At 38.6% G+C, this 26,535-nt stretch overlaps 1 protein-coding gene across 3 annotated transcripts in view; it reads left to right on the top strand.

Moving 5' to 3' along the window:
- The window catches only part of SRPK1 (SRSF protein kinase 1), an 87,343-nt gene extending 64,580 nt beyond the window's left edge, over positions 1–22,763 (top strand). For all 3 annotated transcript variants that reach the window (XM_082639481.1, XM_082639483.1, XM_082639482.1), the window contains 8 exons: positions 132–157; positions 584–797; positions 1,184–1,603; positions 2,353–2,453; positions 9,200–9,307; positions 13,822–13,891; positions 18,659–18,751; positions 20,267–22,763. In XM_082639481.1, the coding sequence (XP_082495607.1) occupies positions 132–157; positions 584–797; positions 1,184–1,603; positions 2,353–2,453; positions 9,200–9,307; positions 13,822–13,891; positions 18,659–18,751; positions 20,267–20,451 (1,217 nt within the window). In that variant the 3' untranslated portion in view covers positions 20,452–22,763. The remainder of the gene's footprint in view (positions 1–131; positions 158–583; positions 798–1,183; positions 1,604–2,352; positions 2,454–9,199; positions 9,308–13,821; positions 13,892–18,658; positions 18,752–20,266) is intronic.
- Positions 22,764–26,535: the final 3,772 nt, after the last annotated feature.

The following is a 26,535-nucleotide window of genomic DNA, read 5'->3' as shown; positions in this document are numbered from 1 at the left end:
AAAATTGCTTAAAAACAGTAGTTCTCTCTACAATATAAACTGTACAAGAAAGACTTCATTCTGGTAGGGTGTCTTAGTTTATATTGCTTGCTGAATGCCAGGATTCTTACTTGGTTTTCTTTTCTTTTCAGTCAGTACTGCACCCCAGCCTAAACCAGTAAGTATAGTGTTTCTATATTTAATTCTGATCTATGGGCAATGGGCAGGGATTCTTCTGTTATGGATCACAGTTTATTTAGAGTTTGGAAACCAGAAAAAAATATATATTCCTATGCTTCTGTAATTTTCTCCAATAAATTCCTGTGCATCTTCAGCAAGTTTGTACTGGTGAGGTTTCCATAAATTTGAGCATGAGAGTGGACCAGCCCCACAGACTGTTCAGAGTTCCAAGATTTGTTGTTAATTTTGTTTTAATTTGGTTTCTTAAGAGTATCTGCATTTTTTTAATTAATGAAAAGCTTAAGTGCTATGTTACGACAAGAGTGGAATTTAATTAGGAAGTAATTAAAATTAACAGTTCTCTCCAACTGGGGATAATGGATTAGCCACCTGAAGGCTTTATCTCTTTGTAATCTCCGCCCAGGCTGACAAAATGTCAAAGAATAAGAAGAAGAAATTGAAGAAGAAGCAGAAGCGCCAGGCAGAATTACTAGAGAAGCGAATGCAGGAAATTGAGGAAATGGAGAAAGAGTCGGGCCCTGGGCAGAAAAGACCAAACAAGCAAGAAGAATCAGAGAGTCCTGTTGAAAGACCCTTGAAAGAGAACCCACCTAATAAAATGACCCAAGAAAAACTTGGTATAAATAGAGCATCACAAAAATTTCTTTATAGCAAACTTTAACATTAATTTATCATTGTTTTATAATATAGTGGTTTCATGCATATACAACATCTCTGGGGGTGTTGTTATACAGTAAGAATACAGAATTTGTCATAAGTGTTAGGTAGGTAATATTCAAACGTAATTTCTAACTTTTCTCAGGAAATGCAACGTAGACCTCATTTAGCAATTGGGTAAGAATAAGAAGATCTTTGTCCTTTCATAAATAGATTTTAGATGTGCAGTCATGTTTTTTTGTCACCCTGTATAAGTTCTAGAAAACGTTTTAATCTTGTGGAGAGATTTTTTTTGTTCTTTCACGCATATGCATACACGTACATCCTTTTTGTCTTTGTTCCTTAGAAGAGTCAAGTACCATTCACCAGGATCAGACACTTACGGAACATGGTGTAGAGGGTGGTGCAGCAGAAATAAATTGCAATGGAGTAATTGAAGTCGTTAATTATACTGAGAACAATAATAAAGAAACATTGAGGCTTAAACAGGATCTACATAATGCTAATGACTGTGATGTCCAAAATTTGAAGCAGGAACCTAGTTTTCTAAGTTCCCAAAATGGAGACAGCAGCACATCTCAAGAAACAGACTCCTGTACACCTGTAACCTCTGAGGTGTCAGATACCATGATGTGCCAGTCTTCATCGAATGTAGACCGGTCATTCAGTGAACAGGACATTAGCCAACTTCAAGAAAGCATTCGAGCAGAGATACCCTGTGAAGATGAGCAAGAGCAAGAACATAATGGACCACTAGACAACAAAGGTACTTCCCCAGTACTCCTTCCCTGCATAACATGTTCATGAATTTCTAATAAGTCAGACAGACAAAGACAAATAATGTATGTTATCACTTATCTGTGGAACCTAAAAAATAAAACAGATGAGTTCAGCAAAACAGAAACGGACTCACAGGTATAGAGAATGATAGGTGGTTACCAGTGTGGAGAGGGAGGAGGGGAAAGGAGAGGTGGGAGTAGGGGATTGAGAGGAACAAGCTACCATATATAATAAAATAGATAGGCTACAGGGATATATTGTACAGCACAGGGAAATATAGCATTACTTTGTGGTGACTTTAAATGGAGTATAATCTATAAAAATGCTGAGTTGCTATGTTTTATACCTGAAACTAGTATGTTGTAAATCAGCTATACAATTTTTTTAAATTCACCACATAGAAAAAAATTTTTCATGAATTTCTAAACTAAAAGTACCATTGTTGTTATAAATGTAGCTTTACAGCAGGTGTCCAAGTTACCTTCAATGTGTAAATGTGTAGCTCAGTTTGATTTTTATTGGTTAAACAGTGAATATACAGCATTTTACTTATTGCTGTGAAGGCAGAGGTTTTAATTCTGGGAAGTCAAGGTGTTGCTTTACTTGGTTTATTTTAGAAAATTTATTGTAAGTTGCCAGTTGGGGACCTGGGTGAATTACTTCGTAGAGTTTCATTAACCTTTGGATATTCTGTGTTCATTGAACAGTCTTATTGATGATACCTGTTGTCTATAGGAAAATCCACTGCTGGAAATTTTCTTGTTAATCCCCTTGAGCCAAAAAATGCAGAAAAGCTCCAAGTGAAGATTGCTGATCTTGGAAATGCCTGTTGGGTGGTAAGTTAAACTTGTCTCAGTCTTCTGAAGTGACTGGGGATAAATGAGAACTTGGACTTAGTTATGCTAAAAGAAGAAAACATCTGCAGTTCTATACCCAAATTGCCAGTTAACATTTTAGTGAACTTTTTTTTACTTTTTCTTTTAACCATTTACATGAGTAGAGAGAATGGTATGATCCTGCCCCTATTCCAGGTACCTGTCACCCAGATTCAGTAATGTCAACTCCTGGCCGGTTTTGTTTTATCTATATCCTCATTGACTTTCGTACTCTCAATACCCACGTTCATACTTTCCCCCTATTTTTAAAATCAGCATCTAACTTATTAATTGTAACCTTTTAATTCATTTAATATATTTCGAACACTTTTGTCAACCAGAAATTTACGTCAAATTCAGTTGGTTATGTGGTATTTGCCAGTATACTATAACCTTTACATAGTCTTGACAGTTCTTTGTGATGAACATCTTTGCTCATGAGTCTTTTGAAGTTGACCTTAGGACATGTCCTAGACATGAAATTACTAAGTCAGAAGTTGGGTACTTTTTTTAAAGGAGGTTTTTGACGTATAGTGTCATATTAATACTGTTGTTTACCTAGTTAAGAATGCTTTTTGTGTTATTTTTAATGAATATCTTTAAAAAATCTACAATAGAATGATTTGCACATAAATGATACTATTCAAAGAGCTATATGCTTTGTAAACAGGGATATTAGAGACTGTTTGAGGCAAAATCCACTTTAATAGGTCTTAGATTTACTTTTGTACTTCAAATTCCCCATTCCACATGACATCCTATATCTAGTGGTTCATAACCTAGAAGGATCTCACTTTCAATATCGATTCTAGAATATTGTGATAACTTTGTGGAAAAAATGAAGTCAGTGCTTAATGCTGACTGATAGAAATGTAGAAAAGCTTTTCAAGGAATTAGAATTATTTCACCACGCCACCAGACAGTCCAGGCCACCATATATTTTCACCTGGGTGACTAATTAGCCTCCTCACTTCTCTCTTCTGTTGTCCTTCCCTCTTACTGACTGTTCTCAACATAGCTCTCAGAGTGATCCTTTTAAATGCAAGTCACGTCAGATCTTCTCGAAACCTTGTGGTGGCTTCCTTCAGAATGAGTACCAAAGTCCCTACCATGGCCCACACACCACCAAGCAAAAAACACTATTTCTTCTGCCTGGAATTCTCTTCCCAAGATAATGTGTATAATTCACTCCTTCATTTTCTTCACGTTCCTATTGAGATGCCATCTTAACCAGGGAGATCTTCCCCTGAACACCTAACATACAGTAATTAGCAAACCACCACTCTTTACACCCATTTTCTTTTTCTTCCTCTCCTCCCTCAGTTTTTTTTTCTCCACAGCACTTAACCCAATCTGATACTAGATATTTGTTTGTTTAATATCCCTCTCGCTATAATGTATGTCCCATCACAGCAGAGATTTTTTTCATTCACTGCTATATCTATGGTACTTAGAACAGTGCCTGATACATAGGAGGTGCTCATTAAATATTTAAGTAAAACAATTATAGAGGAAAATATTGACTCTGTAACAAATATCACATGGTATAAACTTCAGATGTTTGTCAGTTTTCTGCTCACATCATGTTTCAAGCTCCTTTGCCTTTGTGTTTGGAACACCTTCCTTCATGCCTGCGTTATGCATTTGGCATACTCTGCTTTATTTGGGTGCAGTCTTTCCTGTCATTTTTACTACAACAGAATTAATCTCTCTCTCTTCAACTACTATATATATTTTTTAATGTGTCTCTATGCTAAAATGACTTTACATTCTTCTCATCCATTTATTCATTCAGCAAATATATGGGCACATATTCTGACCTGGGCACTAAGACAGTGGTGAACTGGACATGGGTGCCTTGTCCTGCTGGATCCTGGTCTATTCTCACATCTTGTTGGTCTCTTAAGCACAGCAGCGTGTGGTATTTGGTAATGGAATTTTACATGATTTTCAAAGAGCTTGGTTTTTTAAAATATTATACTTCTGCTCATCAGTTATGCACATGCATATATAGTTTAGGGACACGTACATAGTTTTGATTCAAAAATCTGTCCCCCCTCCCTTTGCCAATTTGTCACTCCCCATGTGAGGGTATTTACCTTCGCCTTGCTAATAAATAACTTGGGTATATTGCTTCCAATTCTTTTTTTCAGTTTTAGGTATTTCTGCCTCCTGGAAAGTAGGACTTATCTACCACTACAACCATCCCCTATCTTGTCAATTTAATACGACTTCTGGCTAAATGACTTCATGTTTACATTATTAGGACTCTAATGCTGTCTTCAGCTGAACTAAGCATATATTGTGGTATGATTCCTTTTCCCTTTCTGCCTAACACTGTGTTTCATTTGCTTAGTTGTCTCTGTATTACTTATCACTTAATTCCACCCCACACTTTGATCCAGTGCTATGATTACACTTTAATACACATGGATACCTTGGGTATTGTTTCAACTTTCTCTTCCTAAAGAGCTCTATCCTGGAACCTGTGCTCTGCTAATTTGTGTTCATCTCTTGGGTTGCCCTGTAGGCTTGCTGCATCACTGCCATTTGGGATTTCCTTTCATAAACGTCCTGGAGATTATTTTTATATCCCGTTTCCTGTCTCTCTGATCTTCTTTCTTGGTTTACTCCATCACGGTTTTTGTTTGTTTTTGTTTGTTTGTTTGTTTGTTTTAACATCTTTATTGGAGTATAACTGCTTTACAATGGTGTATTAGTTTCTGCTTTATATCAAAGTGAATCAGCTATACCTATACATATATCCCCATATCTCCTCCCTATTTTGTTTGTTTGAAGTATATACAACTTTTAGTAGCTTCCTCAGAAAGGGTGTGTGTGATTGAGGGAGTGGGCATCCTTGTATGTCTAATAATGTCTTTATTCTGTTTTTACACTCAATTGGCTGCATGTAAAATTCTAGGTTGAAAATCATTTTCCCTCAGAATGTTTGTCATTGCTCCATTGTTTTCTAGTTTTCCGTCTTATTGCTGCTAAAAGACCAAAGTCATTCTGATTCTTGGACCTTTGTATGAAGCCTTTTTCCCTGTGAAAGTCTGTAGGATCATTTCACAGCAATGTGCCTCATGAGGTCTGTTTTCATCGATTAGCTAAGGGACCCAGTGTGCACTTTCAGTATTGACACTCTGATTCTTTGGTTTTGATTCTTTCTTGATTTTTTTCTTTCTTTTAATTCTCTAGCTCTGAAATCTCATTATTCAAATGTTAGATTTATGCAGGTTCTCTCATTTTCTTACCTTTCTCTCCTATTTTCTAGTATTTTTCTTTTTGCTTATTTTCTGGGAGATTTCTCAGCTTGTTCTTTTAAGCCTTATTTCTCCTATTATATCCTTACTTTCCAAGAGTTCTTTGGTTCCCTGATTATCTCTGAGAGGATATTGATTATTTTTTCATTTTTGACCCTTTCTTCCTTTTTTTTTAAATATTCATTTTATCAACCTGTAATTCACAAGTGTCTGATTTTTTTTTTTTTTTTTTTTTTTTTTTTTTTTTTTTTTTGTCTGCATTGGGTCTTCGTTGCTGCATGCGGGCTTTCTCTAGTTGCGGTAAGCAGGGGCTACTCTTTGTTGCAGTGCAGTGGCTTCTCTTGTTGCAGAGCACAGGCTCTAGGCACGTGGGCTTCAGTAGTTGCGGCACGTGGGCTCAGTAGTTGTGGCTCACAGGCTCTATAGCACGGGTTCAGTAGTTGTGGCGCACAGGCTTAGTTGCTCCATGGCATGTGGGATCTTCCCGGACCAGGGATCAAACCCGTGTCGCCTGCATTGGCAGGCAGATTCTTAACCACTGCGCCACCAGGGAAGTCCTCTTCTTCTTTACATAGTGTCTCTTGCCTTCTTTTTTCAGGATCATTAAACAAAAAACTGACCATATGAATGGAGTGCCAGAAAGCTGTTTGGAAGCTTTGTGCCTGGGTGGGTCTTGTTGACTGTCATTCACTATAAAATGATTTGTCTGAGCTATTTCATTTCATCCTCAGATGTCAGGGTCTTGGATTGGTCATACTTCCTGCAGAAAACTTACAGTCTTCCTCAGATCTCTTACCCGGGGAGTGAATGCCTGGCTGCTAGTGTTTTGGAAACTGAGTTAAGCAAGAAAACTGGGGTTCAACATGCAATTACATATAGTCACTTAATTTCCCTGTTTTCAGAATAGTACTCTCCCCTCAACCATGCCGAGCATCCTCCAAAAACTCTTTTACCCACTCCAGAGAAAACCTCTAAGTGTCTGTCAGGCCAGGGAAAGGCTGTTATACTGCATCATGCCCTGTGTTCTGGAGCTCTGTTTCTTTAAAAGATATTCTAAAGCAGTATTCCTTTGTTGAATCCCACCCTCCCCGCTACTTCCAGAGATACCTGATACCACCGAATCCTGAGCCTTGGGAGGACTACTGTGGAATACCTCACACTGCTTCTCCGCTTTCACCAGTGTCTTATTATTCAGCTTTCTTGGATCCATTAAGACACTTGCCAGTGATCTCTCTGCTTTCCACCTTCTAAATAGTATTGCTCTGACTTCTTTGCCTTCTCTGTCTTTGTCAGTTTATGCTTTAAAAATTAACACTGGATTCGCTACAAAAGTGGAGTTTCAGGAGTGAGTGGATGTGTATGTTTCCAATCCACCTTCTTCACTTTTGCTGATTCTTGACCTCATTTATCATTTACGGTGTATTTGTAAGGCAGTAGTGAGGCATGATGAGTAAAGACAACTCCCTTGAACAGCATGTTCATTTTTCTAACTGTATCACCTGTAGTACAGTTCCGTTTCAAACTCAGTATCTGAACCCATTGTTTTCCTGTAAAACCACTTCCCTCTCTAAGTCTCTCCATCCGTGTTTTTGTCGACAGCCTCTACCACAAAGTTCTTTTTGACTCTTCCTCCTGTCTTCCACTTGAATTGAATTTTTAAATTGTGCTCATTCTTTCTGTGAATGTCCTTGGTTTTAACTCTTCCTTCTCCTATTTCCACAGCCATTCAGATGTTCATTACTAAGCCTAAATCTGACCACAAACCAGAAGATTACTGGAATGGTGTTCTCAGGTCCTATCAGTCTTCTTACAGTACACTGTCCTATTTACTAACGTGCAGTGGTGTTCTCTTGTCTGACAAATGAAATCGAAACTCTTCAACCTAGCAGTTAGCTATGTTTGGCTTTAGCAGATGTCTTTCTGTGCCTTTATTTATGATGTTCCCTCCACCTGAAGTACTTTTTGCTCTTTTGCAAACTTAGTCCAGTACCCTGTGGAGCTCTGGTCAATGCTGGTTTTTCTACCTGAAGCTTTCTCTGCCTAATTTCTCCTGTTCACAAATGCTGTTTCTTGTTTTTTTTGTTGTTGCTGTGGTGGTTGTTGTTTTAGTTTTAATAGGATTAGAAAATCATCTTTCACACTACATGGTTTTTTTTATTTTTTTATTTTTTTTTTGCGGTACGCGGGCCTCTCACTGTTGTGGCCTCTCCTGTTGCGGAGCACAGGCTCCGGACGCGCAGGCTCAGAGGCCACGGCTCACGGGCCCAGCCGCTCCACGACGTGGGATCTTCCTGGACCGGGGCACGAACCCGTGTCCCCTGAATCGGCAGGTGGACTCTCAACCACTGCGCCACCAGGGAAGCCCTAAATGTTTTAATATTATCTGAATTTTGTTTCCTGTGTATGACACATTTGAAGCTTCTTTTTTCTGTATTATTTTTTATTATGGAAAATTTCAAACCTATACAAAAGTAGAGAGTAGAATGAACTCCCCTGCCATTATACTAGTGTCACCCAGCAATTATCAACTCATTGCCTGTTTTTCACCTATATCCCCACCCTGACACCCACTCCAGATCATTTTGAAGTATATCCCAGGCATCTTATTTTCATTTGTAAATATGGCTTTCTAAAAAATGATTCTTTTAGGTAACCGTGACACTATTGTTAACACCTAAAAAGGTTGACAGTTCACTAATATCAAATATTCAGTCAGTTTTGCCAGTTATCTCATAAACATTCTTCTAATTTTGTTTGTTTAGAACAAGATCCAAATAAAATCCATGCATGCCAGACTGGGTACTGTGTCTCTTAAGTTGCTTTTATATGGAGGTTTTCCCTTTCTTTCCCAGACACGTATTAAAGAAACGTTTTGCTGATTGCATCCCCATGGTGCTTAACATGGTCTCTGTTTCCCTGAGATTCATGTTTGATATTTTTGGAGGAGTGAGGGAGGCAAAAGAGAATGAGGGCAAGAAGTCTTTATAGGTGGTGTTTATAAGGTTCTTAAAACTTGAAACTTACATCTTTTATTTTCCTATAATGAGCACACAGCAAGAAAAGTTTGAACTGAACTTAAATTTGTATTATTTATTTGTTGAAATGCAAGTTATTAATTTTAGACAAGTGAACAACTTAATTTTTGTTTGGGGTAATAGGTTTCCATTTCTTAAAAAGCGATTGTTATTCCCTAACCTGTGTATCTGTATTAAGTTCAGACTCGTGTTTAGAGAAATAATTTGGAGTAGACAGCATATAAAGAAAAGTGCTGTTTGGAGCTAATAACATCTAAATGATACTTAAGAAGTTAGCCACATGGGAACTTTGGTTTGGGGAAAGCTTCGGTGAACTTATTTTAATCTCCATTATTAAGCAATCATGACTTATTACTTTTTAGAATAAAGGAATTTTTAAATACTGTTTCTTTCTTCATTTACTCAGCACAAACATTTCACTGAAGATATTCAAACAAGGCAGTATCGCTCCTTGGAAGTTCTGATAGGATCTGGCTATAATACCCCTGCTGACATTTGGAGCACAGCGTGCATGGTAATGTTCTTCCCATTGACCTTAACTTGTTATGTGGTAATTTGCTAATTTCAGTAGACCAGCGGATTAATGAACAGAAAAGGATTTTTTTTCTGACTCATCACTGGCACTCTGAATCCCGTGTCTGGAGAGGTCTGAATTTAAAAGCTTAGTTACAAACATCTGACATTCCGTTCGGTTCCTGCCAAATTCCTGTTAGGTGAAGGAACCAAATGTTTCCTACTACAGATTGGGGTTGCGGGGCGGCTAAAAACAACTGCTCAGACGCGGTGCTGCTTTTGATGAGGAGAGGTTACCCTTACCCTCTCAGCTCTGATCTATTTTCAGATTAGGGGAAACCCTGGAAACTGCTTCATTCTGTACAGTTTAGCAGTCACTCAGCCATCTTTGCACCTCACAGGATATGAAGCTCAGTCATCCATGGATTCATAAGTTGCTGCTTTGTCCTTGTCAGGCAACTACTCAAGTAGTCAGACTTAGTTTATTTTAAATGACTTCCCACAGATAGCCTCATGTTGGAACATATTATATTATTTCCTGAAGTGGAGTGTACTCTTCAATTTGTAATTGTGGATCTACTTTTTTCTCTTCCACTCATTATAAGTACTGGCAGGAACCATGTCTACAATGTATAGCAAGTGTCTGGTGCAGGGCCTGGGACATTTTGAGTGGGTACAATGCACTGCTAATGCTAACTTCCCAGAGTTATCACAGGCTTCACAGATTAAAGGCATAGTTTTCCACAAGACTACCCTCACTTCAGACACCAGCTTCAAGCTCTGGGGTCCACAGGCCACCTGCACCTCCTGACCATCTGGCTACAAATTGGGAGTTTCCATTGTCCTTTCAGATTCAGTAGTTTGCTAGAATGACTCACACAACTCAGGGAAGTGCTAAAATATTACAGTTTTGATATAAAGGTTACAAATCAGGACCAACCAAATGAAGACACGCATACAGTGAGGTCTGAGAGGGTACCAAAGGTGAAGCTTCTGTGTCCTTAGGACACATCAGTTTCCTGGCACGTCAGTGTGTATCACCAACCAGGGAAGTTCACCCAAGCTTTAGGTGCCCAAAGTTTTTACTGGGATTTCGTTACTCAGGCATGATTTATTCAATCATTGGTCATGTGGTTGAACTCAGTCTCCAGCCCCCTTCCCTTCCCGAGAGGTTGGGAGGTCAGTTTTGACAACACTCAGCCCAAAGCCTCAACCCTCTAATTGTACAGTTGGTCTTGTCCAACTTGGTGGCATATCCAGCCCCCCTCTTGAAACTGGGTCTAGGGGCCCACGATGAGTCACCTCATCAGTATAAACTTAAGTGTGGTCCAAAGGGGCCCACCATAAATAACAAAAGGCGCGTTTATCACTTGGAAAGCCCAAGAGTTGAGAGGCTTCCTCCCGGGAAACAGGAACAAGATCAAACAAATTCTTTAGTATACAATAGTACTTAATAAATATTTATGGACCATCAAATGAGTGAACTAAATCAGAAACATATTAAACTGTCATTTCAATTAACATTTAGTATTTATAGTCAACTTTGGGGAAAACTTAAAAGAGAAAGGACAGACTAGAAGCCCCAACCTGTTTTGTGTCATAGATTTCTTTGATGCCCACATTCCTGAAAACCTTTGTCTTCCAAAGATAATAAAGCTTTAACCATGTTGTTAAATATGGCATGACCTTCTAAATTATTTTGTTATGGCATGTCTGTGGTCTTTTAAGGGGGAGGGCTGTCTAAATTGAAGATGATTTGGTATTGTGTGCACAAGATGAAAGAACATTGGAAGAAAATCTTCTTTCTTGCCATACTTTAAAGCTTTGTGTTGAGGAATTTGATTTGGATTGAGTTGGTAGAGGAAATAATTGATAGAGATGCCGCCATACAAAATACAGCTAGTTTGTAGGTGGCATCTGATTTATTACGATGTGGTTCTTAGTAGTGGGTTAATTGAGGGCAGTAGGTCCTGCTTGCTATGTAACATAGTATGTACAGTGTAAGGCTTAAGAAGGCAAAAAGGCAAAAAAGATGAAAGGGGGGTGGATTAACCTTGGCCCCTCTTTGGACCAGCTCATGTGCAGGAATTTTCTTGACCAAAGGAGGGAAAGCACTTACCTGACTTGAGACAATATCATGAAAACTTGAGCTCCATTTGTTCCCCCAAATTTCTCTCATTTTGCTAATAGATGTAGAAAAAGTGCTTTAAATTTCACCATACTCAGAGAATAAAAATAAATCTTGGAATATCAGAAGTGGAGAGATGGATCATCCTTCATCTAGTACAATTAATTGCTGGAAAGATTGGGACCCTTTCTGAGGTAAAAAGGCAAGTTGTGAGACTGCCTGCCACTTCAGTGATTGAGACTACAAAGTTAGAAGGACAGTTTTAAGAAGGGAATGCTCTGTGAAGAACATTAAGAATTAATAAAGAATAGATGTTTTAAAATTCTCCGAACATTCTATGGATTTTGACAAGTTTGTGATGATGTGTATCTACTATTATAGTATCATACAGCATAGTTTCACTGCCCGAAGAATCCTCTGTGCTCTGTCTCTTCATCCATCTGCACCCCCTGCCAACCCCTGGCCACCACTGATGTTTTTATTCTCTCTATAGTTTTGCCTTTTCCAGGATGTCATAGTTGGAATCATACGGTATAATTCAGGTTAGCTTTTTTTCACTTTATAATATCATTTACGGTTCCTCCATGTCTTTTCATGACTTGATAGCTCATTCCTTTTCGTCACTGAATAATATTCCATTATCTGGATGTACCAGCACACTGGATTTATTATACTTTCCCTGATTTTGCCTCTGTCTGTTAGCATGACCCTGACTGACGTAAAATAGGCCCTTTGATCAGTATGAGACAAGCACAGGAGTGGGCACCAGGAGCCGTGGATTCTAGGATGGACTTGGCCTTTCTGTTCTGGTCAGTTTTCTCATCTGTAAAGGAAAGATGTTCAACTAGGTGTTTTGTAATCTAGAGTTTCTACTAGTTTTCATTTCTGATGTTGTGATCTTTTGGTTTGGTTTTGTTTTTTACTGTTATCTTATTTATAAAATTGTAACTACTAGCAACTACCTTATGTTCCAAAAATAAAGTTCTTTTAGAGAACTTTAGGTAACTAGTTATAAGTATCTAGGTGGAAAATTTTAGATATTTTAAACTTCTAGAAAACTATCTACTTTTTGTTTTTTTAGCTTTAATATCTTCACTGAATCCCCCACTATGAGATGGAAAAATTAAAGTACTGGTTTCAGAAGAGACTGACAAACTTTGATGAATAAGAATCACAAATTGTTTCTGTTCTGCTTTGAGACCGTAAACCTCAGGATAATTAGAGGGTGAAACAGGTATCTGTTCTATCAGTGTAGTTCAGTTTCATAACAAACTGCTAGCATGTAAAACAAGCTATGCCTAGCAAGAAGCCACAGCATCTCTGACATTTTAGAGACAATCCTGAAACTTCTACTTCTGTGGCCTTGCTCTGGGCAGTGGTACAGCCCAGGTTATACATTTTTTGAGAAAGACTATTCTATCGTAACACTGGCAAACCACCAAGACCTAGACATGGGTCTGAATTGAGAATGTGCCCCAACTAAATCCACTCCACAGTTCTTGAGATTGTCTGGGCTACTTAGTACCATTGAGTCAACCAAAACTGACCCATGGCTAGCAGTTGACTTATAACTGTACTTTTTATATCAATAAGGTCCTTTTTAAAACTGCTGTTAAATTACTTGGTTTATTTTTAGTCAGTGAAAAATTAATATAACCCCATCACTCACATGCTGTCCTTCTGTACTGGTTGACACTTATTCCTGAGGAAATCACTTTTTCAGTCCCTCTCAAACACTGTTTACAAGACGTTTTCTTGTTATAGGGGACATGTGCCTTTTCCTGGTTGGTGAATACTAACCTGCTGGTCAATATGAGTAGCTCCTGACTCCATTTATACTTAATCTTTTTCTGATTTTCTGTAGACCTAGGAATTGGGAACTCTCTATCTGGGACAGTGCTTTCCAAAGCAAAACTTTAAAAATGTACTTCTTACCAAACACTGAAGAGTCATAGGTAGAAAAGTGTCTGAATTTTTTTGGTTTTGATTTTAGATACAGAATCTTAATTTCTAGCCATGTGAAGTTGTAAGTTATTCATGTTTATCTCATGAATAATTTAATAACTTAGAATCACCTTAAATATGCCCCTCTCTGAGCAAAAAGAGAAACTTAAGAGAGCTGAATTACTGATTGAAGGGTTGGGGTGTACAGGGCTTGGAATAATCCACATATTGATATTAACTGAGTTTTTGCAGTTTTCCTGCTCCATTTTATTAAGGTACAGGTGTGAAAGGAAAGCTTTTTAGGAATAATCTTAGAGAATTTTTAAAATAATCATTTGCAGGTTTTCCAAGAAGAAAAAATTACTTAAAATTGAGCCAAATAGCAGTAAACTTCCCAAACGTCTTTTTTTTTATGCTTTCATAAGCTTTCCTCTTTTTCTTAGGCCTTTGAACTGGCCACAGGCGACTATTTATTTGAACCTCATTCAGGGGAAGAGTACACTCGAGATGAAGGTAAGTCCCCTCAACCAAGGATGTCTGTGCACGGTGGCTAATGTAATTTGCTAGTACTGAAGAGCCTTAGTCTTCTTAGCGTGCTAAGTATATGTAAGTCCCAGAAAAGATAGAAATATAAGATATTTTATATTAAGTATACTAGATATTTTATAATAGATATTAAAGAATTCTATATAAAGATTAGAGAAAAGGCCACAATTGGTTAAACTAAAGCTTGTATTGGGTTGGCCAAAAAGTGCCTTCAGCTTTTAAGTAAAAATAAAAGACACATTTTTCATTTTCACCAAGAACTTTATTAAACAACATACTCACCCTTTTGTTCCACTACCTTCTGCCATTTTTCAGGCAACTTCATAATTCCATTTTCCCAAAACTTTTATCTTTTTGAGCAAAGAACTGTTCCAGGTATCTTCCAGGGGATTGAAATTTTTTCCATTAGGAGAATTTTGTAAAGATTGAAATAAATGGAAATCTGAAGGTTCAATGTCTGGTGAATACGGCAGTTGAATCAGAACTTCCCAGCCAAGCTGTAACAGTTTTTGCCTGGTCATCAGAGAAACATGTGGTCTTGCGTTATCTTGATGGAAGATTATACATTTTCCGTTGACTAATTCTGGATGCTTTTCGTCGAGTGCTCCTTTCAGTTGGTCTAATTGGGAGCAGTACTTGTTGAATTTAATCGTTTGGTTTTCTGGAAGGAGCTCATAATAGAGGACACCCTTCCAATCCCACCATGTACACAACATCACCTTCTTTGGATGAAGACCAGCCTTTGGTGTGATTGGTGGTGGTTCATTTCTCTTGCCACACGATCTCTTCTGTTCCACATTATTGTACAGTATCCACTTTTCATCGCCCGTCACAATTTGTTTTAAAAACGGAGCATTTTCATTACATTTAAGTAGAAATTTGCATGCAGAAATACGGTCAAGAAGGTTTTTTCGCTTAACTTACGTGGAACCCAAACATCAAAGCAATTAACATAACCTAGCTGGTGCAAATGATTTTCAGCACTTGATTTGGATATTTTGAGTATGTCAACTGTCTCCTGCGTGGTATAACGTTGATTGTTCTCAGTGTTTCGATTGATCGTTATCAACTTCAACTGGTCTACCCGACCGTGGAGCATCATCCAGCGAGAAATCTCCAACATGAAACTTTGCAAACCACTTGTTTTTATTTTTTCTTATTTTTTATTTTTGCGGTACGCAGGCCTCTCAGTGTTGTGGCCTCTCCTGTTGCGGAGCACAGGCTCCGGACGTGCAGGCTCAGCGGCCATGGCTTATGGGCCCAGCCGCTCTGCAGCATGTGGGATCTTCCCAGACCGGGGCACGAACCCGTGTCCCCTGCATCGGCAGGCAGACTCTCAACCACTGCGCCACCAGGGAAGCCCCGCAAACCACTTTTGACACTTTCAGTCGGTCACAGTACCTTCTGCATACACTGCACAAATCTTTTTTTGCATTCCAGTTGCGTTTTTACCTTTCTTGAAATAATAAAGCATATGCCAAAAATGTTGCTTTTTTCACAAAAATTCAATTTTGAAAAATCTTTTTTTTTAAATGCACACTGATAAGACAAACTGTCACATACAGTCTAACAAAATTGTTTCGAATGAAGTTAAAGACATCTAAGTGCTACTAGAGCCATCTTACGTAAAAACCCGAACGAACCTTTTGGCCAAACCAATATTTGCCAGTTTTCTTATAAAACATCTAGTCATTTTCCTTCCTGTGTAAATCAGTGATTCATTCTTTACCCAGTTTGGATCTACCTGTTCATCAACTTGTTGCCCAGTTATGCTTGCAACTTTATTTGGAAGTCGATTTTATCAGATACACACTACTTGAATGCAGAGAATATATCCTGTTTGTCTATATAAATTGTACAACATTTAGCGTTCTTTTTTCTCCTTTCTGAAAATTAAAGCTATATTTTTCTTTTTAAATGATACTAACATTTGGATTCCATTTTAAAACAAAATATTATTGGTTTATATTTTGCAATACCAGTGGGAAAAGCCCAAGGTGTCAGATGCTCTGAGAGGCTGTGAAAGCAGACAACTAAATGTGTGATGATTTTTTTTAAATCACAGTGGCATTCAAGTAACTAGATGAAATGATAATGTGAATAAAACAACTTTATTAAAGGAATGTTTTACATTCTTTATTTTACAGTCCGGGCGCTTTTGCTTTCAGGATTAATGGGGAGCACTTTGAGAGAGCACTACCAGTGTACCCTCCCAATGTGGAAAATACGTCTTTTACTTTCTGTGCTTTCCTTGATCCTTTGGGAGATCAGGTTCTATGCTTTATGGAACCAACAATGCTATTTCTCAGACTGGTCCCTGGGATGTCAAAAGGCAATGTTAGTAAGGCCTGCTGATATTCCTAATAAGTACCGTTTGAAAAATGCTCTGCCAACTAATCACCATAGCCATATGCCTGTTTTAGTGGGTACAGTTTGGACACGTTGTCTGTATATAAGCCCCTTTTACTGTAATTACTATCTGTGTACACACTTGATTTTTCCCTGTTATCTGCTTGCTTTTTTCTGGGTTATAAGTTTGGGACTGTAGGCTTAACATCGTTTTAGAAATGCCCTATCATATCTGTTTGCAAGTGTAATTAACTTTTTTCTCTTTATTTCTCTGGATTCCCTATAAATAGTGTGCGGTACAGACTCATATAGTGGCTAGAATGACATTGTACAGGATCTTACGCTACCAAACCTGAAAATTGAAATGTATATGAAAAGACTCAAGTAAGGGAAAAGGGAGAACCAGTTACCCTAGATATTTATATCCTAATTTATTCCCTCCTATTCCAGCCCTTAGACAAAACCTCAGATTACTACTGTTTGGCCCATAAGAGCAGGGAAAAGCAAACCCTATCCCCTGGCTAGTGTATGCACAGTGTTACAAGTCGTGGTAAGACTGGGGCCTAAGTAGCATGTCCTCTGTTATTAGGGACATTCCACAACCCTAAATCTTGGAATAATAGTTGATAATTTTGCCTGTCAGATATATTAATCCTATGATTAATTGATAAGCCAGAGATAGGTTGCTGGAATTTAAAGTAATATAACAATTTTAAGGGAAAAATAATTCCTTGGTAGGAAAAATATTAAAAGAACCAATACTTTACTTGGAAGTTTACAGTAACACAAATTATAGCCTCATTTATAATTTATACAAAGATATTTACTTGCAGATCCTGCCTAAAATTGGCAGAAATTTTTTGGCAGCCAAATACTTGTTACCAAACCATAAATTTAGTAAAAACTGCTCAAAAGTTATAGTGAATTCATAAAGTTCTTTTAAAATGACACCACTGAGTCCTTTACATGAGAAATAGATATGACCTGAAACCTTCACAAATTCCCAAATAAGTATATGTCTCTAGCATATGGTTTTCCTCTAAGATACATTATTGGAAGTTTTAAGTGATTCCTTTTGACCTGGATTCAGTAACTACAGGATTAAAGTCATTTTTAAAGCTGTTTTGTGGCTAGGAGCCGTCACTTTTTAAAGCCTCTTCATATTTTTACTTTTTGTCACCTGAAGAAAAAGGTAATAGACCTGTCTGTAGGTGTGGATGCTGGCTGGTCCCAAGCTCGTCTCCTGGTGACAGACTGCCTACCTCCCTGGCAGTGCTCACAGTCCATATGCCTGCTGTGACAGTTACAAGACACTACATGACATAAACATTTCAGTGGCCAAAGATAGTCAAGTAGCTGTACTTTAAATGTTTGTGCTCATTTTTTCTTAATAATGTGATTTATTAAATTAAAAAACAAACAAAACAAAAAAACCTCTGGACCAGACATGATAAGATAGGGGTTTTCATTTGAGTTCTAGCTCTTATTGGCCTTGTGGCTTCAAGTAGGCCGTTCTCCCAGAGGTTCCACTTTTCACCTTTAAAATGGGGTATTAATTTTTGGCCTGTTTTACAGGGTGATTGTGAAAACTCGATCATATGTGAGTGCTTTGTCCTGAACATTCTTAAAATGATATTATTCTGTGAAGCCCAGAGCACTATTATAAATAAATGTCTGTCCTAGAATGTCTAAAACATATTGCTACACTCTTTTAGCTTAGCTGAAAAACCCACCTGGACCTAGATATAGACAAAATAGAAATAAAATATTATAGTTAAGCCTCCAAACTCCAGAATGGGACTTGCCAACTACTATCAAGGGACCAACCACCGGAAATAATTCTTGGCCTTCCCAGTCTTCCCTTGAGTATCCTCGGTTTTATGTGTACTTACTTTTAAACAGCTAGTTCTTGAAAAAGCTATTCATAGAAAAACCTCTTTTACAGCTTGTCCTTGATCCTGTTCTTCTTACCCTTCTATTTTAGACCACATTGTGCACATTATAGAGCTGATAGGCAGAATTCCAAGACGCTTTGCCCTCAGTGGGAAATATTCACAGGACTTCTTCAATCGCAGAGGTAGTATTGTTAACATGAGTTTTCATCTAGGCCCCAGGGATGCAACTTCAGGAAGCAGAGCATTCACACCAAGATTGTTTTTACTTATCACTCAAGTCCCACTGGAGTGGGTACCTGATTTTTAATGGTTTTCTGGATTCTCCATTAGATGGATAGAGTCCTCTTCTTCCCATTTAGGACAGAAAGCAAGCTGAAATGCTTTATAAAGAGGTGTGCATGCTACTCTTTCTGCCAATATCTAGAACTGCATTTGTTACCCCTGTTATGTATATCTTTTTTCCCCCTCTTGAAATGTTTGAAACATACAGATCACATTGCATTGATCATAGAACTTCTGGGGAAGGTGCCTCGCAAGCTCATTGTGGCAGGAAAATATTCCAAGGAATTTTTCACCAAAAAAGGTAAAATAAATGTGTTTGTTCCCAGACATTAAGGGGACAAAAGTGTTTAACAATGAAGAGGTAAGTACAGCTTGGGTGCGTGTTCCCGACACCTACAGAAGGATGGTCCTACCTTGAATGCTGAGCTGTGACTTAGCAGACCCTGGAGCTAGACTGCCTGGGTTCAGATCCCAGCTGCTCCACTACTTATGTGGCCTTTGACACAACCTCAGTTTGCTGCTTTATAAATGGAGATTACTTCATATTAAATTAGTTACTATGTATATAGTAGCTGGCACATGGTTGATTACTCCTACTACAGGACTTCTGAAAAATGGGCAGATTTTGCTGAGGCAGTTCTATCAAAGGGCAAGTAGTTTCAGCTTTTTAAGGGCAGGACTACATCTCACCTTGTAGTCCGTGATACCTAACACAGTCACTTCAACACATCAGTCATATGAATTAACTTTATACTTTCAATTGTGTAAGTTATGTTATCACTTATTAGTGAAGAAAACACAAGGTAAAACTCTCACCTCAAATTTTTGCCTAGATAATATATGTTGGCGTATTTAAATATGAATTTCTTATGCATTCTAAATATATTTAAAAGCTTAAGTATGAAACAGTGACCTAGAAGGGACTAGAAAACTGTCTGGCCTTTTTTCCATGGTTCCCTTTTTCCTCACAACCTCTACACTAGTGCTGAGAAAAACCATCTTTCTCAACACTTGACAGCAGGCATCCTCAGAAACATTTCTTAATGTTTCTCTTTGAGGCAGGAAAATGGTGAAGTGCTTCATAGTTTCTTCCTTGTGTGCAAAGTCAAATTAACGGCAAGTACCAAGTAGGTAATTAGGCACTCACTGTCCACAGAAGAGACTTCAAATAAGTGTCATGTAAGAAAAAAAATTTAAAGCAGCATTTACCTTAACAAGTCACTAATCATTGACTGTCTTTTTAAAAAAACATTGTTTCAAGGAGGCAAAAAGTAATGTTCCAGAATAGTACAGAGTGTGATGCAGCTGTATCTGAAAGTTTATTTGTTCTTTTAGTTTTGTTACTTTTATACATCTGACATAGTTTTAGCTCTTTGTTTTTTAATTACTGCCTTATTTTGAAGCAACATTTGCTAAACTATTGAGCCAAAAAAAGAGTACAAGCAAATTATTCTTGGTATGTGGTGATAAATTGCCTCTGAACACTGTATGAGACCATGCTGAGTGTATAGGCATTTGATATTCATTTTAGTGAATACCTAGTTCCTGATAGGCCTACCCAATTTGATTGGGACAAAAGATCCTGGAATGGTGGAGAAAAAAATTATTTAAAATTTTTAGGCCCTCATGAAAAATGGAGACACTTCTTTCTAAGGAATGCATTAGAGAAGAGATGTGCTTTGTGAATGGAGAAGGATTAGATTCTGATGGCAAAATTTGATTCTTCATAGACTATCTGGATTAGTTCCTGCATTTCCACAAAAGGATCTTGTCACTTGTCAATGTTGGTCAGTTTCTTTTGTACTCTTTACTGTAGGTGACCTGAAACACATCACGAAGCTGAAACCCTGGGGCCTTTTTGAGGTTCTAGTGGAGAAGTATGAGTGGTCTCAGGAAGAGGCAGCTGGTTTCACAGATTTCTTACTGCCCATGTTGGAGCTGATCCCCGAGAAGAGGGCCACTGCCGCTGATTGTCTCCGGCACCCTTGGCTCAACTCCTAAGCCCCAGCCCAGCACCGCAGCAGAGATCACACGCTGGCCCTCTGCCCCTCCCCTCAAGCATTTCCCTCTTCCCTTTTCAGGGTGAAGCTCTTCCTTCAAGGGTTTCTAGGGTGTTTTTTGTTGAATCCAACATGTTCATTTGGGTTTGCTTATTTGACCCTGTGGAGATCCCCCCACAGCCATTGGGCATCCTAGGTGAATTTGGCCTTGATTGGGCTCTGCCAAAGACTAATGGACTAAAATGTGAAACAGCCTCTCACCCCTGTACCCTTGTCTTTCCATTAGGACATCCTTTAAATTATAAGCATCCTTTTAAAAAGAGCTATGAAGATGTATGAGCTCATCCTTTTATTCACTGACTCTAAGAGTCAAATTTTCTAGTGCATATCCTATTGCCAGCATAAGGATGAGAAGGGGAAAGGGTATATTACTTCTGTGTACAGCAGAGATATTAAACTTGCTGTATCCAGGCTGCATCATCTTCCTGGATTGTTTCTGTTGTTTTCTATGTTCACGTTTTTTTCTGTGACTTTTAAACTGCTATCTTTTTAAATGAGCTGTATAAACACCAAATTTGGGTACCATTTTATCACTGTTCAAAGCACTGTCAAATTCCTTTCATCCTTTAATAACTCTAATAAGATCCTCGAATCTTCAGTCTGATTTTTGATGGAAACAAAAATGGAACCACTGACTAGCAATTTCTTCAGAACCACATATATTCTGCAAACTGTCCTTTCCTATGTCTCTTCTGTACCCTACCAGCAGAGTTACTTTGATTGGCTGTTTGTTTTATTTTTTGTTTTTGTTTTTTAATCCCTGGCTGGCACTTTACTCATTGCACCTGAGTTTATTGCCCCATAACTAAAGAATTCAGGATGACTCTAGAAAGGAAAACTGGATTTCAGAGATTTCCCATCTGAGAAGAAACTGTCCTAGAGTTGTCGGTTCTTTTACAAACAGTCCCCAACTTTTATTTACAGCTTTTTCTTTACCTTGTCCAGAATTCAGCCTTGAAGCAGTTTCCCCCTACGGCTTTGCCTTTCTCATTTTCTCAGAGGCTTCATTCAGGTCTTAAATGAAATCCCAGGATACAAGAACCAAGGGGAAGGGGGTGGGATGGCACTTTTTTTTATTGTTGTTTATTTTGAAGGTTGTAGGGGTTTTTTTCTCTTTTTATTTGGTTTAAGGTTAGCCATTCTCTGCTGCTATTTCTTTGTATAATGTAAGTTTTAAATTTTGAGATGATTGAAATGTACTTGAGGCTTTTTTTTTTTTTTTTTTTTTTTTTTTAAATGAGAAAAGGTTTTGTGAATCTTATTTTAGGATGGGCCTCTCCTAGACTTGCCCTAGACATTACGTATATTCCTCGGGTCATATTGAAAAGCAAAAGAGGGACAGGATTGGGGTCACAGTTGCTTGTTCTGCATGGACCAAGTGGGCCTTGGGGATTACAGCATTCTCCAGAAGCGGCTACAGGACTCTGATGTACAGAAAGCCAAGGAGGTGCAACTTGAGGCTCTACTAGCAAAGCACCGTTGAGACTGTTAGGTAGGCAACTTCCTATACAGGAGATTGGAATCTAGATTCTGTCATTTATCTACCGACAAAGGCAAAGGAAAAAGTGGTGCAATTATGCAATCCATTTAACTCGTAAACATATTACCCTGAATAACTGGCCAGCCATTCATCGATCCTTGATGGATAGTTCTGAAATCAGACATGTTCCTATAGAAAGAATTTGAAGTGAGGCTGTTCTATGCACCTATCAAGAATAAATAAAATAGATTGTATCAAACAACGGCAGGGAAAATCCTTCAGCAATTCTAATCCACTTTGGGTTTTCAGCGATATATACATCTAAAGCAATACCAGACTAGAACTGAATTCTTTTCTATGCTGTAAAATCACAATTGTGGAATTACAGGAATTCTGGTGATGACATTAAGGTGAGCTAACCAAACACACACCATAGAAGGCCCTGTTTTAGCAACTGACATGAAGAGAAATTTTAGTAAGAGAGAACCTGTAACTTTGGAAATGTTTTCCCACCAAACAAGGGCTTTTCCTCTATCACTTAAGGAGCCAGATGAATTAAAAGCCGTAGAAAGAGGCAGCTGTAGAATTTGATCTTCCAAGCACCCCATGTACCTTTCCTAAACTCAATCATAATGTCAAATTGCCAGGATCTCACTAAAGGATTTCTATTTGCTGTCAGTAAAAAATAAAACCCCAAACACATTTTTATTCTTTCTACTGGTTGCATTGTCTGTTTTCTTTGTAAATGCAGTACAATAAACAAATTATTTAATAACCTACATGTTTCCAGGAGATTTCTGTTTATTTGTTGCCCAAGTTGATCTGACCTAGCTTCAGAATGGAGGAAAGGATTGGTTGAGTTGCTTTTTGAATTTAAATATGCCATGAAACTGGGTAACTTAAACACATGCCATTTTGGGGGGGTTGTAGCTTTGCTTTTGTCTTTAAATTGGGCATGAGGTAGGATTTAACAAAGTCCATTTTGGGAAATTCTAAGAAAATTGTTATTCCCTACATTTGATACCATTTTTGCAGTATTTGGGGGTTTTTTCCCCCACAGATCACAAAGTGCAAAATGTCAGAGTTTTGTGAACTCAAAGGCGCTGGACTGATGACCACTATTATACACAGGTTTTCATATACTTGTCTCATTCACCCCTCAGTATAAATTCTTAGAAATGGAATGGCTGGGGCTGAGAGTAAACACATTTTTAAGGCTTTTAATAAATGTTCCCTAACTTACGTGGAGAACAGTTGGACTGTTTTGCTATGACCAACAGTGTTTGAATGGGCCTATTGTAATCTCACTCATTTTATTCCTAATAGCCAGTTTGATTTCCCCAAAAGGGGAATATCTTGTTTTAATTTGCATATTAGATGACTAGTGAAATCAGAAGCTTGTTTCATTGGTTCTATTGGCCATTTGTAGTTTTTGGTTATTAGCCTACAATTACCAAGCTTTCTTTTGGCATGCTTCCCTATTTGATGATTTGGTAACATCTTTGTCATTTTTCCATCACATTTTCCAGTTTTTAATTTGCCTTTCATTTTTATTTGTGGTATTTTTGGGCTGCGTTGGGTCTTTGTTGCTGCACACGGGCATTTCTCTAGTTGCCGCGTGCAGGCTTCTCATTGCGGTGGCTTCTCGTTGCAGAGCACGGGCTCTAGGTGCGCGGGCTCAGTAGTTGTGGCACGTGGGCCCTAGAGTGTGTGGGCTTAAATAGTTGTGTGTGGGCCCTAGGGCGCATGGGCTTCAGTAGTTGTGGCGCACGGGCTCAGTAGTTGTGGCTTGCGGGCTCTAGAGCACAGGCTCAGTAGTTGTGGCACACAGGCTTAGTTCCGCCGTGGCATGTGGGATCATGCCGGACCAGGGATCGAACCCGTGTCCCCTGCATTGGCAGGCAAACTCTCAACCACTGTGCCACCAGGGAAGTCCCTATTTATGGTATTTTTAAAGTTATTCATAAAAAGTCCTCCAGCCCTGAACTACATAAACTGGTTTTTTTTGTTTGTTTTAATTGAGCCATGCTTAAGACATATGTAGTGTGTTCATACTGTAGTGTTGACTAGAATGTAACCTGTTTAAAAAACAACCAAAAAAAATTAAATTGGAATTCATCAAACCAGTATGTTCATCAGACTGACAAACTTAGGCAGTTCCTCTAAGCTTTGTGTCAAATGTATGGACCTTGAACTCTGAGGGTTTTGGAAAACTTAAGTTCTAAGGGAGCTTGTAGCTATCTCAAAAGAACTGTCAAACTGAGGTGGAGTTACAGCCCTGAGTGTCCACAGGAGACCATTTAGATGCTCCAGAGCAGGCCCAGGTTACAAATCGACTTCATTACTGCTCATTCTTTTATTTTTTTTTATTTTATGTTTTTGTGGTACACGGGCCTCTCACTGTTGTGGCCTCTCCCGTTGCGGAGCACAGGCTCCAGATGCGCAGGCTCAGCAGCCATGGCTCACGGGCCCAGCTGCTCCGCGGCATGTGGGATCTTCCCAGACCTGGGCATGAACCCGTGTCCCCTGCATCAGCAGGCGGACTCTCAACCACTGCGCCACCAGGGAAGCCCTATTCTTTTATTTTTGATGCCTGTAGAATCTTCCAGTTTGGCCTTATAAGGAAAGTGATTTGCTCTTAGAGTATCACAAAAAATTGATGATTTATTGATAATAGAATCTGAACTTATATTTGCTCTGTAAATAGGTCTTATGACACCAGAGAAGTTTCAATAGTCCTTTGTGTTTTGCCCACCAATTTGGTGCTGTTGGAGTTAGCAAAGCATTGATAATTTACAGCTCTTTCTCAGTCTACAAAGCAATATGAAAAGATGTGTAAACTTATATAAAGATAATATACGAACCTTGAGACCTACTGAGGAGGAAGTTTGTTTTTATGTCACTTTAGTCTTGTTTTTAAAAGGTGGAATTTTAAAACTAAAGTGATAAGCATTTGTCTTTTAAGTCCTTGTGCAAATATTTATCCACACCAAGTCCTTATGATATAAGAAATATCTCAGTCCGCCTGCCGATGCAGGGGACACGGGTTCGTGCTCCGGTCTGGGAAGATCCCACATGCCGCGGAGCGGCTGGGCCCGTGAGCCATGGCTGCTGAGCCTGCGCGTCCGGAGCCTGTGCTTCACAACGGGAGAGGCCACAACAATGAGAGGCCCACATACCGCAAAAAAAAAAAAAAAAGAAATATCTCAGTTCAAAAAAAATACTTGAGATCATTTTGTGTTTAGAAGTTTTAACTAAGTAAGCAAGTTTACATTAGTACCTACTCTGTTACTGACTGTACCATTCCTTGTAAAGGGATGAGGGTTTTCAATACATAGATGATCAATCTGATTTTATATCCTCCCAAGTTCAATTTTTTATCATAATCTTCTCTTTTGTCCTTAATTCGTATCTAGTTCCCCATTATAATACAATAACAAGCCTTGCCCTCCCATTTGGCAGAACTGGATTGTGTTATCAGTGTATCAGCTGCCTGCAATTTGAGCTATGTTCATAGAAGTTGTGCCCTTAAGACATTTCATTGGTTGCTTTGGATTTACTAAATATAGAGGAAAGTATGGTCAGTGTTGGAAATTAGTGGACCCTACTATAAATCCTTGAGGTTAGATAGCAAAAGTGGGATGAGTTTGAGGGTTAGGGCCCTTCATCTTCAGCAACTTATTACAAAACAAACATGCATCCATCAGTATGTAAGGTTACTAGAATCTAATCTTTGTTCCAGTAAAGCATTCTAGTAAATGCCCGTTTCAGCAGAAAATTAATTATGAATAACTATGAGAAACAACTTTTTAAAATACTCCAATGATTCTCACCTCCTGGTATTCACACACTTGTGCAATTCCCTCACCTTTAACGTGGGCTGGACTTTGTGATTGTTCTAACAATCAAATTAAGGCAAAAGTAGCAGGATGTCACTTAGATTTGGTTACAATGGGTGCTTCTGTGCACCTGCTCTTGCTCTGTCTTGGAAGACTTGCTCTGGGGAAGCAAGTTGCCAGGTGAATAGCCCTTTGGAGAGGCCCTCAGCCAGCAAGGAACTCAGGCCTTCCGCCCAACAACCTGTGAGAAGTTGAGTCCTGCAGACAACCACTGAGCTTGGAAGCAGATCCAACACCTTAATTGCAGCCCTGTGAGAAGCCTTGAGGCAGAGACACCTAGCTAAGCCTTGCTGATTCCTAACCCACAGAAACTGAAATGTTTTAAGCCACTGAGTCGAGGGGTAATTTGTTATGCAGCAACAGGTAACTAATACAGAGATGTAAGATAATGAAAGCATTTAGGAAAGACACCCTTCTGGTTCACATTTCAGATGTAAATGATAAGGCCTTCTTACTTCTCTTGACCTGCTCAGTGCTAGTCACTGGTAAAGCTTGGGCATCACAACCATTCCTGTGCTCCAGCCCAAGGCAGAGGAAGGAGTAAAGTAACTCAACTTGGTTTAGAGGAGTGCTGGTTTTATTAATTTTTCTGTATCCTTTCAAAGATGATATTTGAGGCATCTTTAAGAATTTAAAGGTAAAGCCA

This window comes from Mesoplodon mirus, assembly GCF_964341445.2.
Source record: "Mesoplodon mirus genome assembly, chromosome: 12".
Lineage (NCBI taxonomy): Eukaryota > Metazoa > Chordata > Mammalia > Artiodactyla > Ziphiidae > Mesoplodon > Mesoplodon mirus.
This window is presented reverse-complemented; position numbering and strand designations above follow the sequence as displayed.